This window comes from Lupinus angustifolius, chromosome LG10 (genome assembly GCF_001865875.1).
Source record: "Lupinus angustifolius cultivar Tanjil chromosome LG10, LupAngTanjil_v1.0, whole genome shotgun sequence".
NCBI classification, from domain to species: Eukaryota; Viridiplantae; Streptophyta; class Magnoliopsida; order Fabales; family Fabaceae; genus Lupinus; species Lupinus angustifolius.
The window spans coordinates 14,761,353-14,781,679 of NC_032018.1; the positions used below are offsets into that span (position 1 = coordinate 14,761,353).

The following is a 20,327-nucleotide window of genomic DNA, read 5'->3' on the forward strand; positions in this document are numbered from 1 at the left end:
ATAAAATATAAGTGGAAAGAGATTTTGTAAACTTTTAAATTTATTTATTAAAAAATAATTTAAAATTAAAATTTTGAAAGTTTATTTATTACATGTGTAACTATTTGCATCAATTGAAACTTTTGGGCTGTCCCATCAATAAGTGTTATTTCTATGAATCGAACTTATAATTTTTTATTTTTTTAAGAATCTAGTGAGACTTTACACTATTAAGCTACCCTCTTGATGTATATTTAAAACTTTGTTATAGAAAATCATATTTAGAAGAGATAAACCATATTCATCATATACTTGTAAACAAAAATTGTTTGACATGTGGTTTATATTTTTTTTTATGAAATAAAATCTACTATAATAATTGTTTACAAGATTCTTCTGTGTGATGATCATTGATCAATTAATGAACAGATTTACGTACATAATAAATTATACATTCCTTCTATATTATTATAAAAAATATCTTTCTATATTCTACAAAGAGAATTCAAATTTACAAGTACTCACCCCATTGAAATTCTTGTTGACTGCTTTTTCCTTAGTTTTTGCGAAAAATCACATTGAACTCTCTTTTCTGTTCAACACCCTTTGGAACTTTCTTCCTATATATATTCCCCTTTTTTCTCTCCTTTATTCCTTTTCCGAAGTACAAAAATCAAGTCTTTGCAACTTCTACTATTGCTTTCATAAACATTGAATTCACCATAAATTCATTCATTCATTCATTTATTAAATCAGTAGTTGTTACTATTTTTTCTGTCATCATGTCTAACACTAACTGGGAAGCTGATAAGATGTAAGTAGTGCCTTTTTTATTTTCTTAAATTTCCAATTTTTACACTTTTTATAGTGTTTTTATCAGTTTTGGAACATGGGTTTTTGTTCATTCTCATTTCTTTGCTTTCTTTTGTTGATTTGGGTTATATGGGTATCTTGCGTTTTTAACCTTTTGGGGTTGTTTTTTTAATCTCATTTTGTTTGGTACTATATGTATTTTATTTAAAAAATGTGTTGGAATCTTTTGGTTTGTTTTATCAGGGTTTTGTTTTCTATATTATATGAAATTGTCACCTTTGGTTGTTGAAGTCATTGGTTCATGCATTTGGGTTATTGATATTTGTGGTCACTTGATTTTGTTATATAATTTATATGTAAAGATGAAAACTTTGAATTTTCACTGTTACACTGGCTTATGCAACCTTGGATTTCAGGTTAGATGTTTACATATATGATTACCTACTGAAGAGGGATTTGAAGGCTGCAGCTCAGGCTTTTCAAGCTGAAGCGAAAGTATCCTCGGACCCGGTTGGTAAGTTACCTAGAAAAAAGGAGTTGGATTTAGTGTTTTTGTTCTTGTGCATTTTATTAATTTGTTTACTTTATGTGATGGAAAATTGGGGTTGCAGCGATAGATGCACCAGGAGGATTTCTATTCGAGTGGTGGTCGGTTTTCTGGGACATATTTATTGCCAGGAGTAACAAGAAGCACTCTGACGTTGCTGCATCTTATGCTGAGGTTTGTTTGAATTTGTTTGTATTTCGTATTTAAAGTTGTTCTTAAATTGCGAATTCTGAGTGGGATCTTGTACTAGAAGCTGTATTGATACAAATTGGTGGTTGATTAACTTTCCATGTACCTTTATGTGTATTCAATAAGAAAGTTAACGCGTTCGATCAGGTACAGCTTCTAAGTTATGCCTCCCAAGTAATGAATGATATGGTTAGTTATTTCTATTACATAAGATCATAGAAAGATGTTTATTCTTTTAGGGAGGTTCATGCATTTATCAACTTTGAATGTGATTTGCTCAAATATAGGAAAAGAAAAAACTTAGAAGTTGATCACTACGGTCTACGGCACTTGACGGATATGTAGGTGTATGGGGTGTCTTGACCTGTTATAAAACCACCTTCCTTGCTTGGTTAATGATATTTCTGTAGGTCCTTTTACATGTGTTTCTGTTACAAATATGACAGTGAGTAGCTTTGCTTCATCGATGTTTTTTATTCTTTGTTTCTCCACCTTTTAATTTACTTTCTAAGGAGGATCTTCAATCCTCTTAAGTCTCTATAATCATCATCTCCGTCAGTATTAATGGCAGAAAGCCAAATCCGCCATACAAACATGCCAGATGGTGTTGTGGCTAGTGGCGAAAGCATGACGGAAGATTATATACACACACTAAAAAAATACTCAATATAATGACTACAACAGTTAATAACATATATCAAGAACAATAAAATTATAAACCTTCTAGGATATAAAATTCAGCAGAAGTGTTAGAAAATATATTAAGGTAAGGCTATTGTCATATATTAGTACTGGGGTTGGGAAAACTAGTACTCGACCTTGTTAGAAATATAAAAAGATGCGTTACCTTATTTTATTAGAGTGTAACTAGTTAATTCTGGATAGCGGCTGACTCCGAAAAATGCTATAGTGGATAGTGGGATGGTCTCTCTATCGTCGATTTAGTGAACATGATCATTCACATACAATTACACATTCATCATTAACCCAACACCAGAAGGTTGGAGAAATCTCTCTCTTTGCTACGGCTTTTTGCGAGGAAAGTCTGCTTAAGAAGAAGCTTTTGTGTAAGAAAGAAGGTATTGCTGGGAGAGGCAGTCAAAGTCGGTAAAATTAAGATCTACTGAGTCTAAGTCAGGGTAAACAAAGCATTTGATAACATAAAAAGAGTGCAGAATAAAGTTTTTTTAGTTAAAGAGGGAAAAATAGAACTTTGATGAGTTAAAAATGAGCGTAAAATTGTAAGAAAAAAGTGAGGGAAACAAAAATGTGAAAAAGACCCTAATCTATCTGTTCTGGCACATATTCTCAATTTATGATTGTTAGTCATCTTTCTCTTTGTTCTCTTTCCTTCCTAATCCTAATCCTGTAATTCTTCAACAAAATGTATTTGGAAAAACTCAAAATATTACATAGTCAGGGTCATAATAATGTCATAAGTCTGATAGCATAAGGTCAATAGAAATTGGAAAGTAGCAACTAACTATAAATAAGGAATGAGATACAAAAAATAGATAAAACCAGGGTAGAAACAATAACACAGTCTGCACAGAAATAAAGGATCGTAAAAATGGCGATAACTGGCTGGAGAAGACATCCACACATCCGAGAAGAATACAGGTCCAGTGAAGACTTCAGCGTTAAGAGGCAGAGGCACAATCATGATTTTATGTTTCTCATAAATAGATTTTACAAAAAAATCCAACAGAAACCATAAAACTTGGCATGTTCATATTTTGGGCACCACACTGCCAATTTGATAACACTGATTTTCGTTTTCATGTTACTTTTGTTATGAATTTCTATTTTTATCACAAAAAGATACACTTGAAGTTTAAGGTTTGTAAATCTCCCTTTGTAGACACAGTTAATTAAGGCTCGGGAGCAGCAGCAACAACAACAACGACCGCAGCCACAACCCCAGCAGTCACAGCAGCAACAACAACAAAACATGCAGACGCAACAGCTCCTGTTACAGAGGCATGCTCAGCAGCAGCAGCAACAGCAACATCAACAGCAGTTACAGACACAGCAACAGCAACCACCACCACAACAGCAGAGTAGGGATAGGCCTTATCTCTTAAACGGTGCTATGAATGGGTTAGATGGAAACCCGAGCGCTGCAAATGCACTAGCGACAAAGATGTACGAGGAGAGGTTAAATCTGCCTCTTCAGAGGGATTCTTCGGATGATGCAACAATGAAGGTAGGGAGATGTTCTAGTTGCTTAATTATAAAAGGAACTACCGCTTTTATTGTATATATTCATAACTATCATGTTATTTTATACAGCAAAGATTTGGAGACCAACTCATGGACCCAAATCATTCCTCAATATCTGGAGCTACTGGCCAGCCTTCAGGGTAATTTACTTTAGGACTTGGCTTTTAGTCCTTTTTGTTTTAATCTTTAAATTAATGTAACATGCTCTGGAAGGTGGTTATGCTCGACTCATATGTCGTTGCGATGTAGCTAATTTTACTTTGATATGAAAGAGCATGAGTTGAAGCTTATATCATACAATGTGAAATGAAACGGATCCTGTGTGGGGTAAACTTTGTAGCATCTAGATAGTCTTCTCTGGATGGGAGAGTGAAGACTGGAGTTGTAGTAATTCATTTAAAACGGGTCTGCTCCTTGCATGCACTAGAAGAATTAACAATTATTTCTCCTTCCTGTTTTTTAAACTGATATTCGGCCTTAAGTTAATCATCTCAGTGTATTTTATTCTTTATAGCCAAGTTTTGCACGGTGTTGCTGGCGCGATGCCTCCACAAGTTCAAACTACTGGTCAGCAATTACCAGGTTCTACTCTGGTATGCTATAGTCGTTTGAGCTTTCTTTTTATTTGTGTACTGCTTTTCTTATCTTATCAGTTGTTTTACCCCGACTTACCACTTGGAATCAGGATATAAAGAGTGAGATTAATCCCGTTTTAAATTCGAGAGCTGTGGGTCCTGAAGGGTCATCGATAACAATTCCTGGTATTCTCTCATCTTGTTCTTTTTCTTAAGTAACTGGTTTGTGTCGTTCCTTTCAAAGCTGATTCACAGGTGTGTGATTGGATTTGTTTTCCATCTATTCTGTTCTTTGCAATTTATTTGTAACCCTGTTAGGTTGAGATATTTCGGGATTTAGTTTTAAACGTCTTATGATGTTTTATAATATCTTTGCACATAGATTGAGTTAACAGGGGATTTTCTTGTGTCAGGGTCTAATCAAGGTAACAACAACAATTTGACTCTGAAAGGGAGGCCAATCACAGTGAGTGATCTTTTTATTTTAATGTTTATTTATATTAAATGTAACTGTTGGCGGAAAAGAGAAAATACGTTCTTCAAAATTATGGTTTGCTGGAGTCTTTTTGCAAAGTGAGATAAGATACCCTTCCTCACCTGTTTTTTTTGTTGTACACGAGAATTGAACTTACGCGCACTACCCGAACCCTGTCCCATCCAATATTGCTCGAGTCATAACTAAGTGGCAGAAATGCAGAAGTAGCTCTTCTTTGCTTGTATCTCTTAACCCAATAATCTTCCCTTTTCTGTTGGAAATGGTGGCATCTTATCTGAAGCCTCTATCAATCACCCTAATGAGTTTTTTATCGCTTCAACATCATATATTGATAAAACCAAGTGATTGAGTCATTAAGTTTCAGCGTTTAACTTTTTCTATCCCTTATTTAGGGGTTGGAGCAACGACGCTCTGGTATAATCCAGCAACAAAAGCCTTTCATGCAGGCTCCTCAATCTTTTCATCAGCTTCCAATGTTGAGTCCACAGCATCAGCAACAACTTATGCTAGCGCAACAAAATATGGCGTCATCATCTCCCGGTGATGATAGTAGAAGACTCAGAATGCTACTGAATAATAGGAATATGGGCCAAGGTAGGGATGGTCTTTCAAATCCGGTTGGTGATGTAGTATCAAATGTTGGATCACCACTTTCCGGGGGTGGCCCTCCTTTTTGTCGTGGTGATACAGATATGCTAATGAAGGTGCTTGTTCTTGTGTAATCCAACTTTCTATTTATAAATTTCTTGAAACTGCCACATATTTTATGAGTTTGCATCTTCTAAAAGTTTTTGTTTGTGTAGTTGAAATTGGCTCAGTTACAACAACATCAACAGCAGCAGAATGCTAATTCACAGCAGCACCAACAACAACAGCACGGTCTTTCGAATCCGCAATCACAAACTTCAAATCATAACATGCTCCAAGATAAAGTAGGTGGAGGTGGTGGCAGTGTTACTGTTGATGGCAGCTTGTCAAATACGTTTAGAGTAAATGATCAGGTTAGTTGTTATATGGTTGCTACTATCATATGCATATTTGAGCTATGCATAATTTCTTGGTATCATATACTGTATGGAATCATTTGGAAATACATTAATATTTCTTCTGACTTGTAAAATATTGCAACAGTGTCTAATGACAATTTGACATGGTGGATAGTGAACTATTATGTGCACAAGTAGGTTATTTGAGTTTTTAATTTATCCACAAGTATCTACAACTTGTTTTTAATTAGTTTATGTTGATTATATTTAAAAAGTATTAGATCATTAATTGCTTTTCACAGTTATTTTTCTCTAAAAGTAATGGTTATTTGCTATTGCCTAATAGTATCATTGATGATTCACAAAGTAGTTTTACTAGTATAATTATATGAATTATTGATTATTTGAGCTAGTGACTGGTAAACTTCCAATTGTACAATTAGTTTTTTTTGTTAAATATATTGGAATAATGGTTGGTTTTATTGAATATCGTAAGCAAATAGACTTTCATGATTGAAACCTCTTATACTGTTCTCTCCGCGAATATGCAGGCAATTGATATTATGATATATTTACACATCTTAAACAGGTTCCTAATTTTTTTTAATGAACTTTAAGGTTTCTAAAACCCATACCGGGAGAAAGAGAAAGCAGGCTGTTTCTTCTTCTGGTCCCGCCAACAGCTCCGGAACAGCAAATACAGCCGGTCCATCTCCAGGTTCACCACCCTCAACTCCCTCAATTCATACGCCTGGTGATGTGATGTCAGTGCCTGCTTTAAATCATAATAGTGTAACTACTTCGAAGCCTATAATGATGTTTGGCACCGATGGCACCGGAACTCTTACGTCACCTTCAAATCAGTTGGTGAGTGGCTCTTCTGTGTGATTCAATTGATGATGGAACGAATAATTAGTTCATTGCAATGTAGACTCATTGCTATTCCATTTTTGGCAGTGGGATGATAAGGATCCTGATTTGCAGGCTGATATGGATCGTTTTATGGATGATGGATGTCTTGATGAAAATGTCGAGTCTTTTTTATCCCATGACGATACAGGCCTTAGAGATACAGTTGGGCGTGGTATGGATGTGAGCAAAGGTGCAGTTAACACTATTGTTTTTGACTTTGTTGATCATAAAGTATTCTGGCATGATCCTTGCAAATGAGTTTGCATTTTTTATTTATAAATAACTTCACTATTTATGTTAGATTATAATGAACTACAAATCTTAAACTGCAAATGGAGATTTCCTTAATGAATTATGCACTTCACTATTTATATTTATTTTGTACATATGCTTATTCCCTTTATTTGAACGTTATAATTTCCGTTTTATGCTGGGATATATATGTTCAACTTTAGTTATGATGGTTGTTGATTGTTAGCATTGATTAGGCTTTAATTTGCTACCCGATTACTCCATTTGTTGACTGTAATTCTGTAAATAGGAGATCAACTGTCCCGTCCATACATGAAGTGATATTCGATTGGTACCGTCCTCTGTGATTGAATTGTCATTGTATCTGCTGCTAGTTTCCAATGGAACCCCATTGTTTGATATCCTCTCTGCTTTAGTTTCTAGTTGCTGCGGTTATTTTTGTGATGTCCTTGTCCAGCAGCATTTTCACCCCATTTTACTTTCCACCCTCAGTTTTTGTGACTTTTCTGTCTGATATGCCGCATTTGGAGACTAAGAGAATCCTAATTTCAACAACACTTTCTCCTGTCTTGTTATTGTTCCAGTGGTGTGTTTTCCTGCCGTGTACTTCCTTCACAAATAGTGTGCCCTGTCTCATGTCACCACAAAGTTTCCCCTCAGATATGTACCTCCCTAGCTGTTTTTGGAGCATGTATCTGTACTATGTCCGAGATGGCTGTCCTTCCGCAGGTTGGCCTCCTTCCAGAAGCGCTCTAGTCTCCACTGTCCGAGCCATCATGTCCCAATCAAAGGAGGCTGTCATGCCTCACATTGTCAGCAAATGAAGATGCATCATCAATTTTTTCTGGCGATCACTTCCTTGTGCGTTGGCTCTTCTAGTCCCTGAGGCTGTTTTTGCTATGCATCCATTGTGGCCTATCCTCTTTTCGTAGTTATTGCTTTTTAGATGTGTTCATCATGTTTTGCCGCTGATTGGATCTGTTTATGCTTATTCCTTTGGGGTTGCTGAGTTCTTGGGTTTGTTTGGCTAGGGCTGGTTATATTTGTATCAAGCTGAGAGTTCTTTAAGCTTGAGCTTGTGGGAGAGTATACAAATATTAGGATTTATGTAAGGAGATATGTTCAACTGTAATTATGATGTTTGCTGGTTATAAAAAATTAGTCCAAGGACCTAGGGTATGCCCGACATTCACGAAAAGCCTAACATTGAATTCCATACAACCAGTATTGACCAAGCATCACAAAACACATAAGGGAAAGAAGCGTCATACTACATAGAAACTAGAAAAATGTCATTAATAGTAGTTCTAGTGCCGTATGATTCGACCTTATCAAGATGGATAATTTTAAAGCAGCTATATTCAACAAATTGGAGAAGGCAGAACGGTTACCTCCTTGATTACTTAATTTTTACCTTTTGATCACACATTTTTATGTCTATCTGCTTGTGAGGGTAAGTTTGCTTTCATCTATTCCCTCGAAACTCCACTAGGTGGTTGCTTTTGTGCATTGTGCTGCCATTTAACTCTGTTTCAAGAATAGCTATATAGGTAGTCTTTGGTAGAAGTATTAGTATAGAAGAAAACATAACATGAGTTTATTCTATGTTTAGTGAACTTTATGATTAAAACAAAATATGATTAAGTTAAAAAGTGGGAGATTTAAAAAAAAGGTAGAGCCAAAAAAACATAACAAAATATTTTCAATAATGTCTTGTTTCTTTTTATTCCATTCCATTATGTTTTATTCTACTCTGTTTGTGTGCCAAATGCTTCCATATTCCTAGTTATATAGTTTAGAAGGGGTGTGCTTCATTATCTTCGTTTTGTATGTGAAGATGTCTCATTGCTCTATAATTTATCAGCTTGCACAATGAGGTGTTGTAGAAATTGAGGGCATGATTTTGCTTTATTTTCAGGCTTCACATTTTCTGAACTAAATTCTGTACTTGCAAGCACAAGCAAAGTCGGTTGTTGCCATTTCTCATCTGATGGGAAATTGCTTGCAAGCGGTGGCCACGACAAAAAGGTTAGTTGAGACCTTAGTCTTAAAGCATGTTTTCTTTAATACTTTTTATGTTCATCTGACTTCCTAATATTAGCAGTGAACTCGCGCAACTTTCCTGCTTAGAGATGGAAAACAAAATCCGGGACTTCTGTATCATTTATTCTTTTTATATATAGAATGTTACATTTCCTTTGGCTGTTCCATATTGCAGGTTGTTTTATGGCACACAGATTCTCTAAAGCAGAAAACTATTCTTGAAGAGCATTCATCCTTAATCACTGATGTCCGTTTCGGTCCAAGCATGCCTCGTCTTGCAACATCGTCATTCGACAAAACTGTCAGGGTTTGGGATGTTGACAATGTTAGTTGATTTTATTTGTTTTACTCTAATGGCATACCACTTTGGTGATATTATTTCTATATATTCTTAATCTTTAGTTAAAGTAACTTGATTATAAACATCACTAGGATAGTGAAAATCTGTAGACAAGGATATAATAAAACTTATTTATCTGCTTGTTTTCCTTTTGAAATTATAAATAGGCGGTATTAAGAAGAGCGCTACATCTCAGATGATTCCATTCCTATTAAGTTGCGAGTTAGAGCGCTAGTGTATTAGAGCACGTCAACGGGTTTACTATGCCAAAACTAGTGGATTAGAGCACTAGTGCAGGCTCTGATAATTTGTTTTCGTTTATCTGGATGTGTATGGATTGTGTTTTTTTGTCGTTAATATTATGGTTTAGCTGATATGTAATTGCTAATGCAGCCTGGGTATTCGCTTCGCACCTTTAGCGGTCATTCTGCATCTGTTATGTCGTTAGATTTTCATCCTAATAAAGATGACCTTATCTGCTCATGCGATGGTGATGGCGAGATTCGGTATTGGAGCATTAACAACGGCAGTTGTACTAGAGTCACGAAGGTAGAATTGTCGCAATATTTTTGTTTTTATGCAAATATGCTGTGAATTGAAGGGACAATATGTTCATTTCAGTTTGTTAAACTACAAATTTTCTTTCGGATTAGGGTGGCACTGCACAGGTGAGATTCCAGCCTCGTCTAGGGAGGTGCCTTGCTGCCGCTGCAGAGAACATTGTCTCTATACTCGATGTGGAGACACAAGCATGCCGATATTCATTAAAGGTCGGTTTTAATAATTTACTGTCATAGGTCTCTTTATTGGAGGTTATAAATGCTTTCAGATATTCTTGTCCGAGTCTATGCAAGATATATTATTATGTGAAAGATTTATAATGGTGCTAAGAAAAGAAACACATCTCATAGTTTCTATAAGAATCAAATGCTTCTGAAAGCATTGTATATATTTCATAACAACTATTAAACTTGTTAATTGTTGTCTTGGTGATTTTCACAAGTATTTTCTTCTACATACTTTGCATCTACAACATTGCTGATTTTACCTTTTTTGAATATGTGATTATAGGGACATACAAAGCCAATACATTCTTTGTGTTGGGATCCTTCCGGGGAGTTCCTGGCATCTGTTAGCGAGGACTCTGTCAGAGTTTGGACTTTCGGATCAGGTAGCGCCGGGGAGTGTGTTCATGAGCTTAGCTGTAATGGCAATAAGTTTTACTCGTGTGTTTTCCATCCGACGTATTCTTCGTTGCTCGTAATTGGTTGTTACCAGGCAAGTCTACTTCATCCTTTGATTCTTTTCATTTCAATTGTGTTTATTTGTCTTTTGGAATCCAAATTTTGGTTACTGATTGGAAGCTATTGATGCCGTTAATAAATTCTCTTGTCTTCTTCTCTTTTATTTATTCTTATGCCCTTTATTTAATTACTTATGGTCAACGTTGTGCAACAATCGCTTCGGCTGCACGTACATAACTTTATTTTTTCTCGATCCATAACATTTTGTTGTATGATGATATGCAGTCAATGGAGCTGTGGAATATGAGTGAAAACAAGACAATGACATTGTCTGGTCATGATGGTCTTATTGCTTCATTGGCAGTTTCAACAGTAAATGGTTTGGTTGCTTCAGCCAGTCATGACAAGATTGTTAAGCTCTGGAAGTAGTAGTCATAAATGTCAAATGATGGAGGAGGTTTTTATTAAGCGAACGCATCTTCTTTCTCATAATTTGTGCTACTCTATGTACATCAGTATTCAGTGACGATTGCTTTTTAATTTAAGTATATTTTTTCAATCAATAATAATTGATGACATATGGAATGATAAATTATGGGACAACAGATATGTTTCATTTTTTTAACATGCTTTTATATAATACCTTTTTGGGTAATGGATTTTACATGTAAATTTAACTTTAGCTACTAAACTTTATAAGTTTATTTTATTGTCACCTTTGTTGATTGTTCCATTATTATAATTATATTTTATTTACTTGGAGATTTCTACCATTGTATCATTTTGACGGTTATTATGTAAGTAAAAAAATGAAAAGTAAATAGACTATGCACATTTGTATCAGTGTAAATATATATTTTTAAGTCAAAGATATAAATTGTGGATGACATAGTTATAGTATATTAAACTCATACATTGTAAGTATATATAGTTTTTTACAGTAAATAATAAATATAGATAATTTTAATGTTCTAAAAGAAAATAGTTCAACTTAATTGAGCAAATAACATTGTTAATCTGTTATTAATCAAAATAAAGAATATATTTTTTTCTTCAAAATATCAATTCCCTTCAAATCTTGCCAACAACCTACAACTCTGTACATCTATCTTGATGTGAGTGTCATATATTAGATCGTCTTTTAAATTCATAGAAATTATATGTCTTTGGTTGTCCTCATTTCTTGTCTTAGACAATCAAAATTAAATAAGTATATAAAAATGTTATTTGTTTGTTTTTAAAAAATTTCTTTTTATTTATGTGGCAGTACCTAATTGGTCAGGGACATGAAATAGAAACAACCCAGATGACAAATGATCTTTGTTCCTTTTAAGATGGACCAAATTATATTTATGAGAAGTCTAATTATAAATTGCATACACATATGCGCCTAAAAATAAGTGATATGATTGTTTAAAAAAAGAGAGGCCAAATGAGAGATTGTTTGAAATTTATAATTTATAATTAATATGGACATCATAAATTTAATATAGTTATATCAACTATTTATTTTAAAGGCTTATAAAATAAGTGGTCTAATTTTGGCAACTCGTAAGACTTCTAAAACTGATAATTAATATGAACGTAATGAGTATGTACTCAAACAATTGGCATATAGGGGATAATGTAAACCATATATGTTAACACATTAAAACAATTATGTTATTCAACACACCAAATCACAACTAACTTTCTCTTTTCCCCATCAAAGATAAACGAAGGCCCCTTTGGGGAATTCAAGATTTGGTTGAGAAATATCATTATACCAAAACTCTCTTAAGACATGTCATACAAAGTAGGCCTGGGAACATAGGTTTAGGTATGTGTTCATGTCCTTGTTTTATTAAATATGTAGAATTATGAGATTTGGTATCCTTAGAGGATTGATTATTGGACCATCTGCTTTATCCGTTCGAGTTTCGCTTCTCTAGATCGGACGAAGATGAGACGCTAAAAATGAAAGTGTTCGCAACGCATACCGAAAGGATACCAATGAAGCCGACCATTATCAATGGGATCAAGGATATTTCCAGCAAGAAATATATCAAAGAGTTGGTGCTGGGCTAGCCGAAAATAAAAGTTTATCAGAAGCTTGGTCGAAAATTCCCGAAAAATTAGCTTTTTATGATTACATTGGCAATAATCCGGCGACGTAAAAAAGGAAAGAGAGGGATGGGGTTTCTCTCACTTTTGGCATAGCGGGCCCCGGCTGGAGGCCCGCACGATGGGCTATTAGCTCAGTGGTAGAGCGCGCCCCTGATAATTGCGCCCTTGTAAGTACACTGTGCCCCACAACTATGAATAGTCTAGTGATAGTGGGGTTGAAAGACAAGAGTGCTCGCCCTTTCTTTTATTTCAAGTAGGCCACTTTTTCCGGAACGTAGTCCAGGATAACCGTGACCGTGTAATAAATAATATATATAAATCTTTGATGCCGTCATTTCGAAATGTCCGCTTCAACCGCAGTTTCACCTCCAAAAAAGCAAAGTTGGCTTGACGAGCGCAGATGCAAGGAAGCTGCGGGAGCAATTAAAGAAAAAATATCTTTCTTGTCCTTCTACTTAAGGGGAAAATAGAAGCGCTTTTGCTATTGAGAAAGCGAACGCGCGAAGGTTCAAGACTTAGCCGAGCGTTAGCGAAGCTAGATTCTCATAGCGAGGCGCTTCGAGTTAGCGAAGCGCTGTAGTAGCGCCGAAGCCCTATGTGCTATAATGCTGAGCCAAGGACGCTCCGCCTTATCTATAGAAGCAGTCAACTGAGTTCTGAACGAATTAGCTCCCTAGGATTGTAGTTCAATTGGTCAGAGCACCGCCCTGTCAAGGCGGAAGCTGCGGGTTCGAGCCCCGTCAATCCCGATAGATACAAATCCAATAAAATAATAATAAAATACATACATCAACTCTAGTGTCTCAAAGTGAATAAAAATACAAGCATAATCTCATTCCTTACGGTGGATACCAGTTTCTCTTTTTTTTTTTAAGAGGTAAGGGTTCTGACGAAGAAAAGAAAGAACCCTACAAAAAGAAAAAAAATTATTGATTGCATCGGAAATAATATTTTTGAATTTTATTTGGTATGGATATAAACTCGTCCTATGTTATACTATTCAATTCTCGACGATGAATTGATTTGATAGCTCAGATATTGTTATTCATGATATTGATCCGATTTGATATCATCGAGATGTAATTTATATCATTGAATTTACCGACGAAAGATTTTTCATCTTTATGGGATCAAATCCCGAGTTATTTATTGGAAATTAAAGAGAAATAAAACATAGAGAAGATTATGGAAGTAAATATTCTCGCATTTATTGCTACTGCACTGTTCATTTTAGTTCCTACTGCCTTTTTACTTATAATTTATGTAAAAACGATAAGTCAAAGTGATTAATTTTACTAAATCATGACTTCTTTATTCTTATCACATTCTTTATTCTTATCACAACACAACGGTTGAATAAAAAAATGAAAAAGGATTTGATTTCAATTTAGGGTCTTCTTAGTTTTAAATAAGACGGTCGGACTCGAATCAGCAGAATTCTATGAAAGAAATTCGGATAGTCCGGATAGTATGGTAGAAAGAAATCAAATTGATTTCTTTCTACCATACTATCTATCTCACAGTGTCCCAATTTTTTTCTTTGTTTAATCCATTGGATTTGTATTGGTTCCACTGAAATAATGAAAAAGCAACTCTTATTCTTTCGCTTCGAATTAATAGATTTCTTTTTTTTTCAATACCAATTCCCGGTATCATATCATATATAAAAAAAAAAGAAAGTAATCTTTTTAGCATTTCGAAGACGTAATTGATTAAATAGTTTTATTAAATAGTTGACAGATCATCCCGAGGTTCTCATAGAACCTTTTTCGTATTTCGAAAAGACTATAGTGATAAACCCCACAATCGATTTTTAAGGTGTGAACCATGTGATATGAAATGAGTTCAATCAAGGAGAAATCAAATTTCGAGCCTAAAATAAAAATAATAAAAGAAAACAAGCGCTAAGGTAAATATGTACAAAAATAGTTATAAAAAATATCAAGACCATCAATTTTGATATATTGGAAGAACACAAGGAGAAGATGGGGCCTAAGTTTCTAAGTGACCACCTATAATACTTTCATGTTTAATTCCAGGATGATATTGTTGGGAGTGACACTCAATACTCGTAAATAATAATTAGTTCCTTACGATAAAAATATTATCGATTATACCAATGAAAAACATATTTATTTAACCCATTTCTAAAAAGGATCCAAGTCTGGCCTGTTTTTATTTTCATACATTTTTTTTTGTAAACATGATAATTATATTTCATATATATATATATATATATAATATAACTGGGATTTGCTAACCTAAGTTTAGAAAGTGTATTGATATGCCAACAACTTATAACATTATTTTAGAAATTATACTAATGGAAGAATAGGTCAATAATGTCTCTTTTGTCAATACGTTAAAGAAAGCAATGAGAAGTGTTGAAATATATTTTTGAATTTTGGGTTAATATTATATTGGTGTAGTGATTAGTTTAAACTAACTTAGCTTTTGCGTAATTATCATGATTAAAATATGTGTAAAATAAATTAGTTAGGAGTTAGGTAGAATTAAGTTTCTTGATGAGATAAGTTGATTAGTTTCTTTGTATACAATTCATTCAAAAATCATTCAATATAATTATAGTCATTTAATGAATGAAATACACATGTTTTTGTGCTCCTTGATTTCTAATATGGTATCAAAGCAATGTAATTATATCTTCCATGGTGTAGAGGAAAAGAGTTGTTCAAGGAAATAAGTGTTGGAAGAAGAACTTGTAATTGTTCAAAGAGATACTTTCACTTCTCAGTTCAACAACTAGGTTTTAAGCCACATTCAAAGAATCATTATTCATATTCTTGTCCTCTTTCTTTATCATTTTCTTTCACATTCTTCTCTTGATATTCTTGAGTAAAAAAATCCTCATAGTTAATCACATTCTTCTCTTGTTATTTTTGAGCAAAAAAATTCTCATATTTCATGTATACTTCTCTTGTTTTTTTGAGCAATTTTTTTCTTATATTTCATCATATTCTTTGGCCAAGAAACCAATATGGTATTCTTGAACAATTATTATTCATATTTCAACATACTCTAGATTTCTCTCATTCTTTGGTCAAGAAACCAAGATGATATTCTTGAGTATTGTTATTCTTGAATAAGTATTGTTCATATTTCATCATGTTCCATATTTCTCCAGATCAAGAATCCAAGATGATATTCTTGAGAAATAATATCATTTTTATCTTATTTGATCTTTTTTTGTTGTATAGTTTTTGATGAACAACATCGTCACTTTCAACTATAATTCATTTTCTTCTAAAAATTCTTCTATTTTTCTATTGATTCTCATAATGCAACCATACTAGTTTGATGTGTTATATTTTGATGAATTTTTTAATTTCTTTAAATTTCTTTTATCCAATAGTCTTCTTTGATTATTGTTCCATGCAATCTTTAAGTTGCATGAACATTGGTTGCAATTGGTGAACAAATACCTTCACATGACATGTGCAAACTAAACATGGAGACAAATACAAAGATATGTTGACCTTCACTCAAAGGCTTTGGAGTCTTCTCCAATCATCTTTTGTTCGAACTAAGAGTTGTAAACATCCACTTTTTAGCTTCAGGGGTATTGAAGTATATTTTGGAATTTTAATTTAATATTATATTATATTGAGCTAGTTATTAATTTAAACTCACTTAGTTTTGCATAATTTTTGTGATTAAACATGTATAGAGTATATTAGTTTAGTTATTTAGTTAGGAGTTAAGTAGTTAGGAGTTAGGTAAAGTTAAATTTATTGTATTTTTTATATTATAGGTTGATTAGTTCTTTATATACAATTCATTCAATATAATTTTATTTATTCAATGAATGAAATACACATTATTTTCTTACTTCTTGATTTCTAATAAGAAGATTGCAACAACAAAAATAAATGGCCTACACTCGAATTTTCTCTTGGTTACTTAAAGGCGTGGAGGAATTATAGAATTATCTTCTATCCGAGCTAAGAGTTGTAAATATCCATTTTTTGTCACATTAACTTCCTTAATTTCGAGTATAAATCTGCTGTCTCACAGTTTGTATCACTTCATGTGTCATGGACTTGTGTGAAACAAGTCACAAATTTATGACACATATATAAGTTAAAATTTAATTATTAAATATTTTTCTGACCAGTCACAAATTTATGACACATAGAGTGAAACAAACTGTAGGACACAATTTCTACAGTCATGTCCGGGTTAATAATAAAAGAATAAAATTATTGGTTTACAAAAGTTGTACTTTGACTTTTATGGAAATCAATTTCATATTAATTTCTACTAAATATCAAAATTTATTATTTTTAATATATAAACATAATTATATATATAATGATATATATATATATATAATAATTATATATTAGCTATATATAGAATTGCTTTTGTGCAGAAGTTAAAAATGAAAAGTAAATAAATAAATATAGACAACTTTACTTTTCTAAAAGAAAATTGTTAAACTTAATTGAACAAATAACATTGTTACAAATCAAAATAGAGAATACATTTATTTTCTTCAAAAGACCAATTCCCTTCAAATCATGTAAACAACCAGTAAGATAAGATATGTATATCTATCCTTCATATTCATACTTAATCTTATATATTAAGGGTTTATTTGGGAGTTGAATTTTAGAGGGGAATGAAGGGAAAATATATACAAAGTTGAGTTGTAGTTTTCAAGTAGTGGTAATCAAAGACAATGCTCCCTTAAAATTCTTGGCTTTAATACTCAAATAGTCCTTCACAGTCAAAGCTCGAAAACATGGCACATCAGAGTTTAGAACCAAAGGGGAAATAACATAATCAGCTTGGGGTCCATAAAAATAAGCCACTGAATATCTCTCATTTGTGTTGTTCACTATTGCACGATGAAGTGCACAATGAAACCTTGCATTGGACAAAATATGAAGAATATCACCAATGTTAACAACAAGTGTGTTAGGGTCAGGGTTTATAGGGACCCACCCTAAACATTTTTGGAAGATTTGAAGGCCATTGGTTTGTGTTTGGTGAAGGATTGTGAGAAAGGATGTGTCTGTGTGTGGGGCTAAACCCATGGCTCTATCTGGTTCAGGACAACATGGGTAGTAATTTAGTTGAATAGCTTCAAATTGGTTTTTTGAACCAACCCATTTCTTTTCTTCTTCTGAATTCATGCCCATAAAGTTTAATATCATGTGTGTTAGTTTTTCTGCTAGGACCTTCATTTGGTTTTGGTAATTCTGCATTGTATCACTGCAAAAAATAAAAAAAACAGTTTTGGTAATTAGTTTGTAGAAATTAAGGTTTTGTTAGATAAAGTATTGTATTGTATGTATAATATTGTTGAATTAGTACAACCTCGTATGGAAAAAACATTGTGTATAGGTGAGATGTCTCATTATTCAAACACAAATATTCTTGTACAACAACTTTATACTTGTTTTTCTAATCATGTTAAGATCTACAAATATAATACTAAAACAAAACATCATAACAACTAATGATAGAGAAGAAGTTTTATTATGGGTGTATCAAGTCAAGTTCCTCTCCAGTATTATACAAAACAAAGTAAAAAGTAAAATGCAATAACAATTATATCTTTATATTAATATTTGTAATGACATTTTTATCCTTAAAACTAAAAATAAAAATAGGACTTCGTTCTCAAATACCCGAAAGAACCATGCTCTTACCAAAGTGTCTCTCAACGAATAGTGGAGGGTTACTATTATTTAGATGCAAAGATCATTGACTCAAATTTTGCCACTCTCAATAACAAAAAATTAAAAAATGACCCTTGAAGACGTGTGGGAAGGATTAAGACATGTGACAAAAAAAAAATTAACTATTATGATTATATATTATTTTCTATTAAAAAGTAAATAAAAATTCTTCAAAAAAATCTCATCCTCATATTTCAGTATCGGAGAGGAGTTAAACTCCTTCAAGACATATTTACAAAACTCAACTATATAACATTCTGGCCCAGCTCATGTATGAGCAAGTGCATTGCACTGGCTCCATTTTTAATCGGGGCAACTATTTTTACTCATACCCATTAAATTCTATTTTCTTGAGTTATTGTGTTACTTTTGAATAATGTATTTCTTACATTTCATACTACCACTTTAATGATTAGCTTATAGACACTATAACTTATGTGAGTCATTGTTACTTGACTATATTATTATAGACTTGTAGGGATAAATAGTATTTTTTTGAAGTCCCTATTTTTGGACATATATTGCAAATATATAAATATAAATTGATTGATATTTTTAATTAAATCTTGGTTTTAAAAATGTTATGACATATAGAAATTATTACATGATATGAGACCATTAGTTTCAAACATATTCACACCATTAATTAAGTATTATTCATAAAATTAATGGTGTAGATGTGTCTTCAATAATTCCTCCATGACGTGGCCTACTAATAACGGTTCTCATTCTTTAATAGAATAATCATTAATTAAGCCACTCTAATTTTTTAGGATAACTTTACGGAAAACATTTAAAATATATGTTGTTCAATCCTTCAATGATTTTTTTATAAATTTAAATTAATAGTCAAATATTGTAATGAGTTTCATTCCAACTTAAAAGAATGTTATCAAAGCAAGTTTCTACTATCATAGGATCGTCCACGTTGCATGCATGTGCATGAGATTCTACCGTTTATACTAACTAAAACAATAATCGTTTATTATTTTACATCAACTGCATGTGGACATCAATTTTTTTTTGGTATAATTATATATGGTATCTCATTACCTTATGAGAATGAAATTAATATTTTTTGGGTGTGTATGATTGTCCTCCCAATAAGTATCATTCTCAAGAATCGAATATTTGATCTTTGGTCTAGTACGATACCTGAGGATCTAGTAGGGTTTGACATTTCTGAATTAACGCCTCAATAGTGTGGATATGAAATGTTGTCCTTTAGTTTTTATGACATAGTTTTAAAAATATATGTATAAAAATTATGGATAAGAATGCTATAAATACGATATAAAATGTGATATTCAAAGTATAGATTCAAATAATATCATTACCAAAACGGTGCATGGTCCTTTGGCCAGATCTTTTTAGCATCATCAGAAGAACCCATGAAAGTAAATCCTTCATGCCACATGTACTTGGGAAAAAATGGTGATATCCTAGCTCTGCCGTACCCGGTGGCGCCGCCGGAAGATCTTAGGGCTTTCAACTTCTTCTCAGCCGGAAGAGAAAAGAGATGCTTTGACTCTACTTCAACATCTTCAATAACACTCAAGGGTATGCCATGGTTCTTCAATTGAAATGCACCCCATTTCTCACATGCATGGCCTATTTGTTCCATAGCATTAGGATCCATAAGGTCAATAATGGGTATGGATAATGATTCATTGAATGAAAAATGATCACCATTATCATTTGATTTAGACCAAGCATGGGACTCAGGTAAGGTCCTAATTGAAGAAAAATCTAAGGGGATTATATCATTTAGGGGAAGAGGGTGGTTTCTAAAGGCTTCAGAGAAAGTATTAGACATTATTTCAAGCAAAAGAAGAAGCTAGAGAGATTTGTATATATGGTTGATTGTATTAGAACATAAATATATGGTTGGTTTTGGATTTTGAAGTAATGATA

At 33.1% G+C, this 20,327-nt stretch overlaps 2 protein-coding genes across 7 annotated transcripts; one reads left to right on the forward strand and one right to left on the reverse strand.

Moving 5' to 3' along the window:
• Positions 559–11,360, forward strand: LOC109357783 (transcriptional corepressor LEUNIG-like). Of its 6 annotated transcripts, none has more exons than XM_019601829.1 (18): positions 559–793; positions 1,209–1,306; positions 1,404–1,513; positions 3,390–3,734; positions 3,821–3,891; positions 4,266–4,344; positions 4,437–4,512; positions 4,740–4,792; positions 5,215–5,526; positions 5,626–5,823; positions 6,427–6,675; positions 6,793–6,910; positions 8,891–9,000; positions 9,191–9,340; positions 9,749–9,904; positions 10,009–10,125; positions 10,427–10,633; positions 10,885–11,360. In XM_019601829.1, exons 1-18 carry the CDS (start codon positions 762–764, stop codon positions 11,026–11,028), a joined length of 2,625 nt encoding a protein of 874 aa, XP_019457374.1. In that variant the 5' UTR covers positions 559–761; the 3' UTR covers positions 11,029–11,360. The 6 variants fall into 6 exon arrangements, with proteins under 6 accessions (XP_019457374.1, XP_019457373.1, XP_019457375.1 ...); XM_019601828.1 differs by having other exon boundaries at positions 3,396–3,734; positions 6,766–6,910; XM_019601830.1 differs by having other exon boundaries at positions 560–793; positions 5,257–5,526; positions 6,766–6,910.
• On the reverse strand, positions 17,385–20,229 carry LOC109358165 (gibberellin 3-beta-dioxygenase 1-like). The gene is made up of 2 exons (XM_019602237.1): positions 19,751–20,229; positions 17,385–17,943 (listed from the first exon to the last, which is right to left on the reverse strand). The coding sequence occupies exons 1-2, from the start codon at positions 20,227–20,229 to the stop codon at positions 17,385–17,387; spliced, it is 1,038 nt and encodes a 345-aa protein (XP_019457782.1).

What these genes read in the sequence shown, in the direction of transcription:
- LOC109358165 (XM_019602237.1), bottom strand. Translation starts at nt 20,229, where the DNA reads ATGTCTAATACTTTCTCTGAAGCCTTTAGAAACCACCCTCTTCCCCTA. An exon ending in AAGGACCATGCACCGTTTTG is followed by an intron (nt 17,944 to 19,750) that starts GTAATGATATTA and finishes TATTTTTTGCAG; the next exon opens with TGATACAATGCAGAATTACC.
- LOC109357783 (XM_019601827.1), top strand. Translation starts at nt 762, where the DNA reads ATGTCTAACACTAACTGGGAAGCTGATAAGAT. An exon ending in GTCATCGATAACAATTCCTG is followed by an intron (nt 4,513 to 4,739) that starts GTATTCTCTCAT and finishes TTCTTGTGTCAG; the next exon opens with GGTCTAATCAAGGTAACAAC. An exon ending in GGGTTTGGGATGTTGACAAT is followed by an intron (nt 9,341 to 9,748) that starts GTTAGTTGATTT and finishes TTGCTAATGCAG; the next exon opens with CCTGGGTATTCGCTTCGCAC.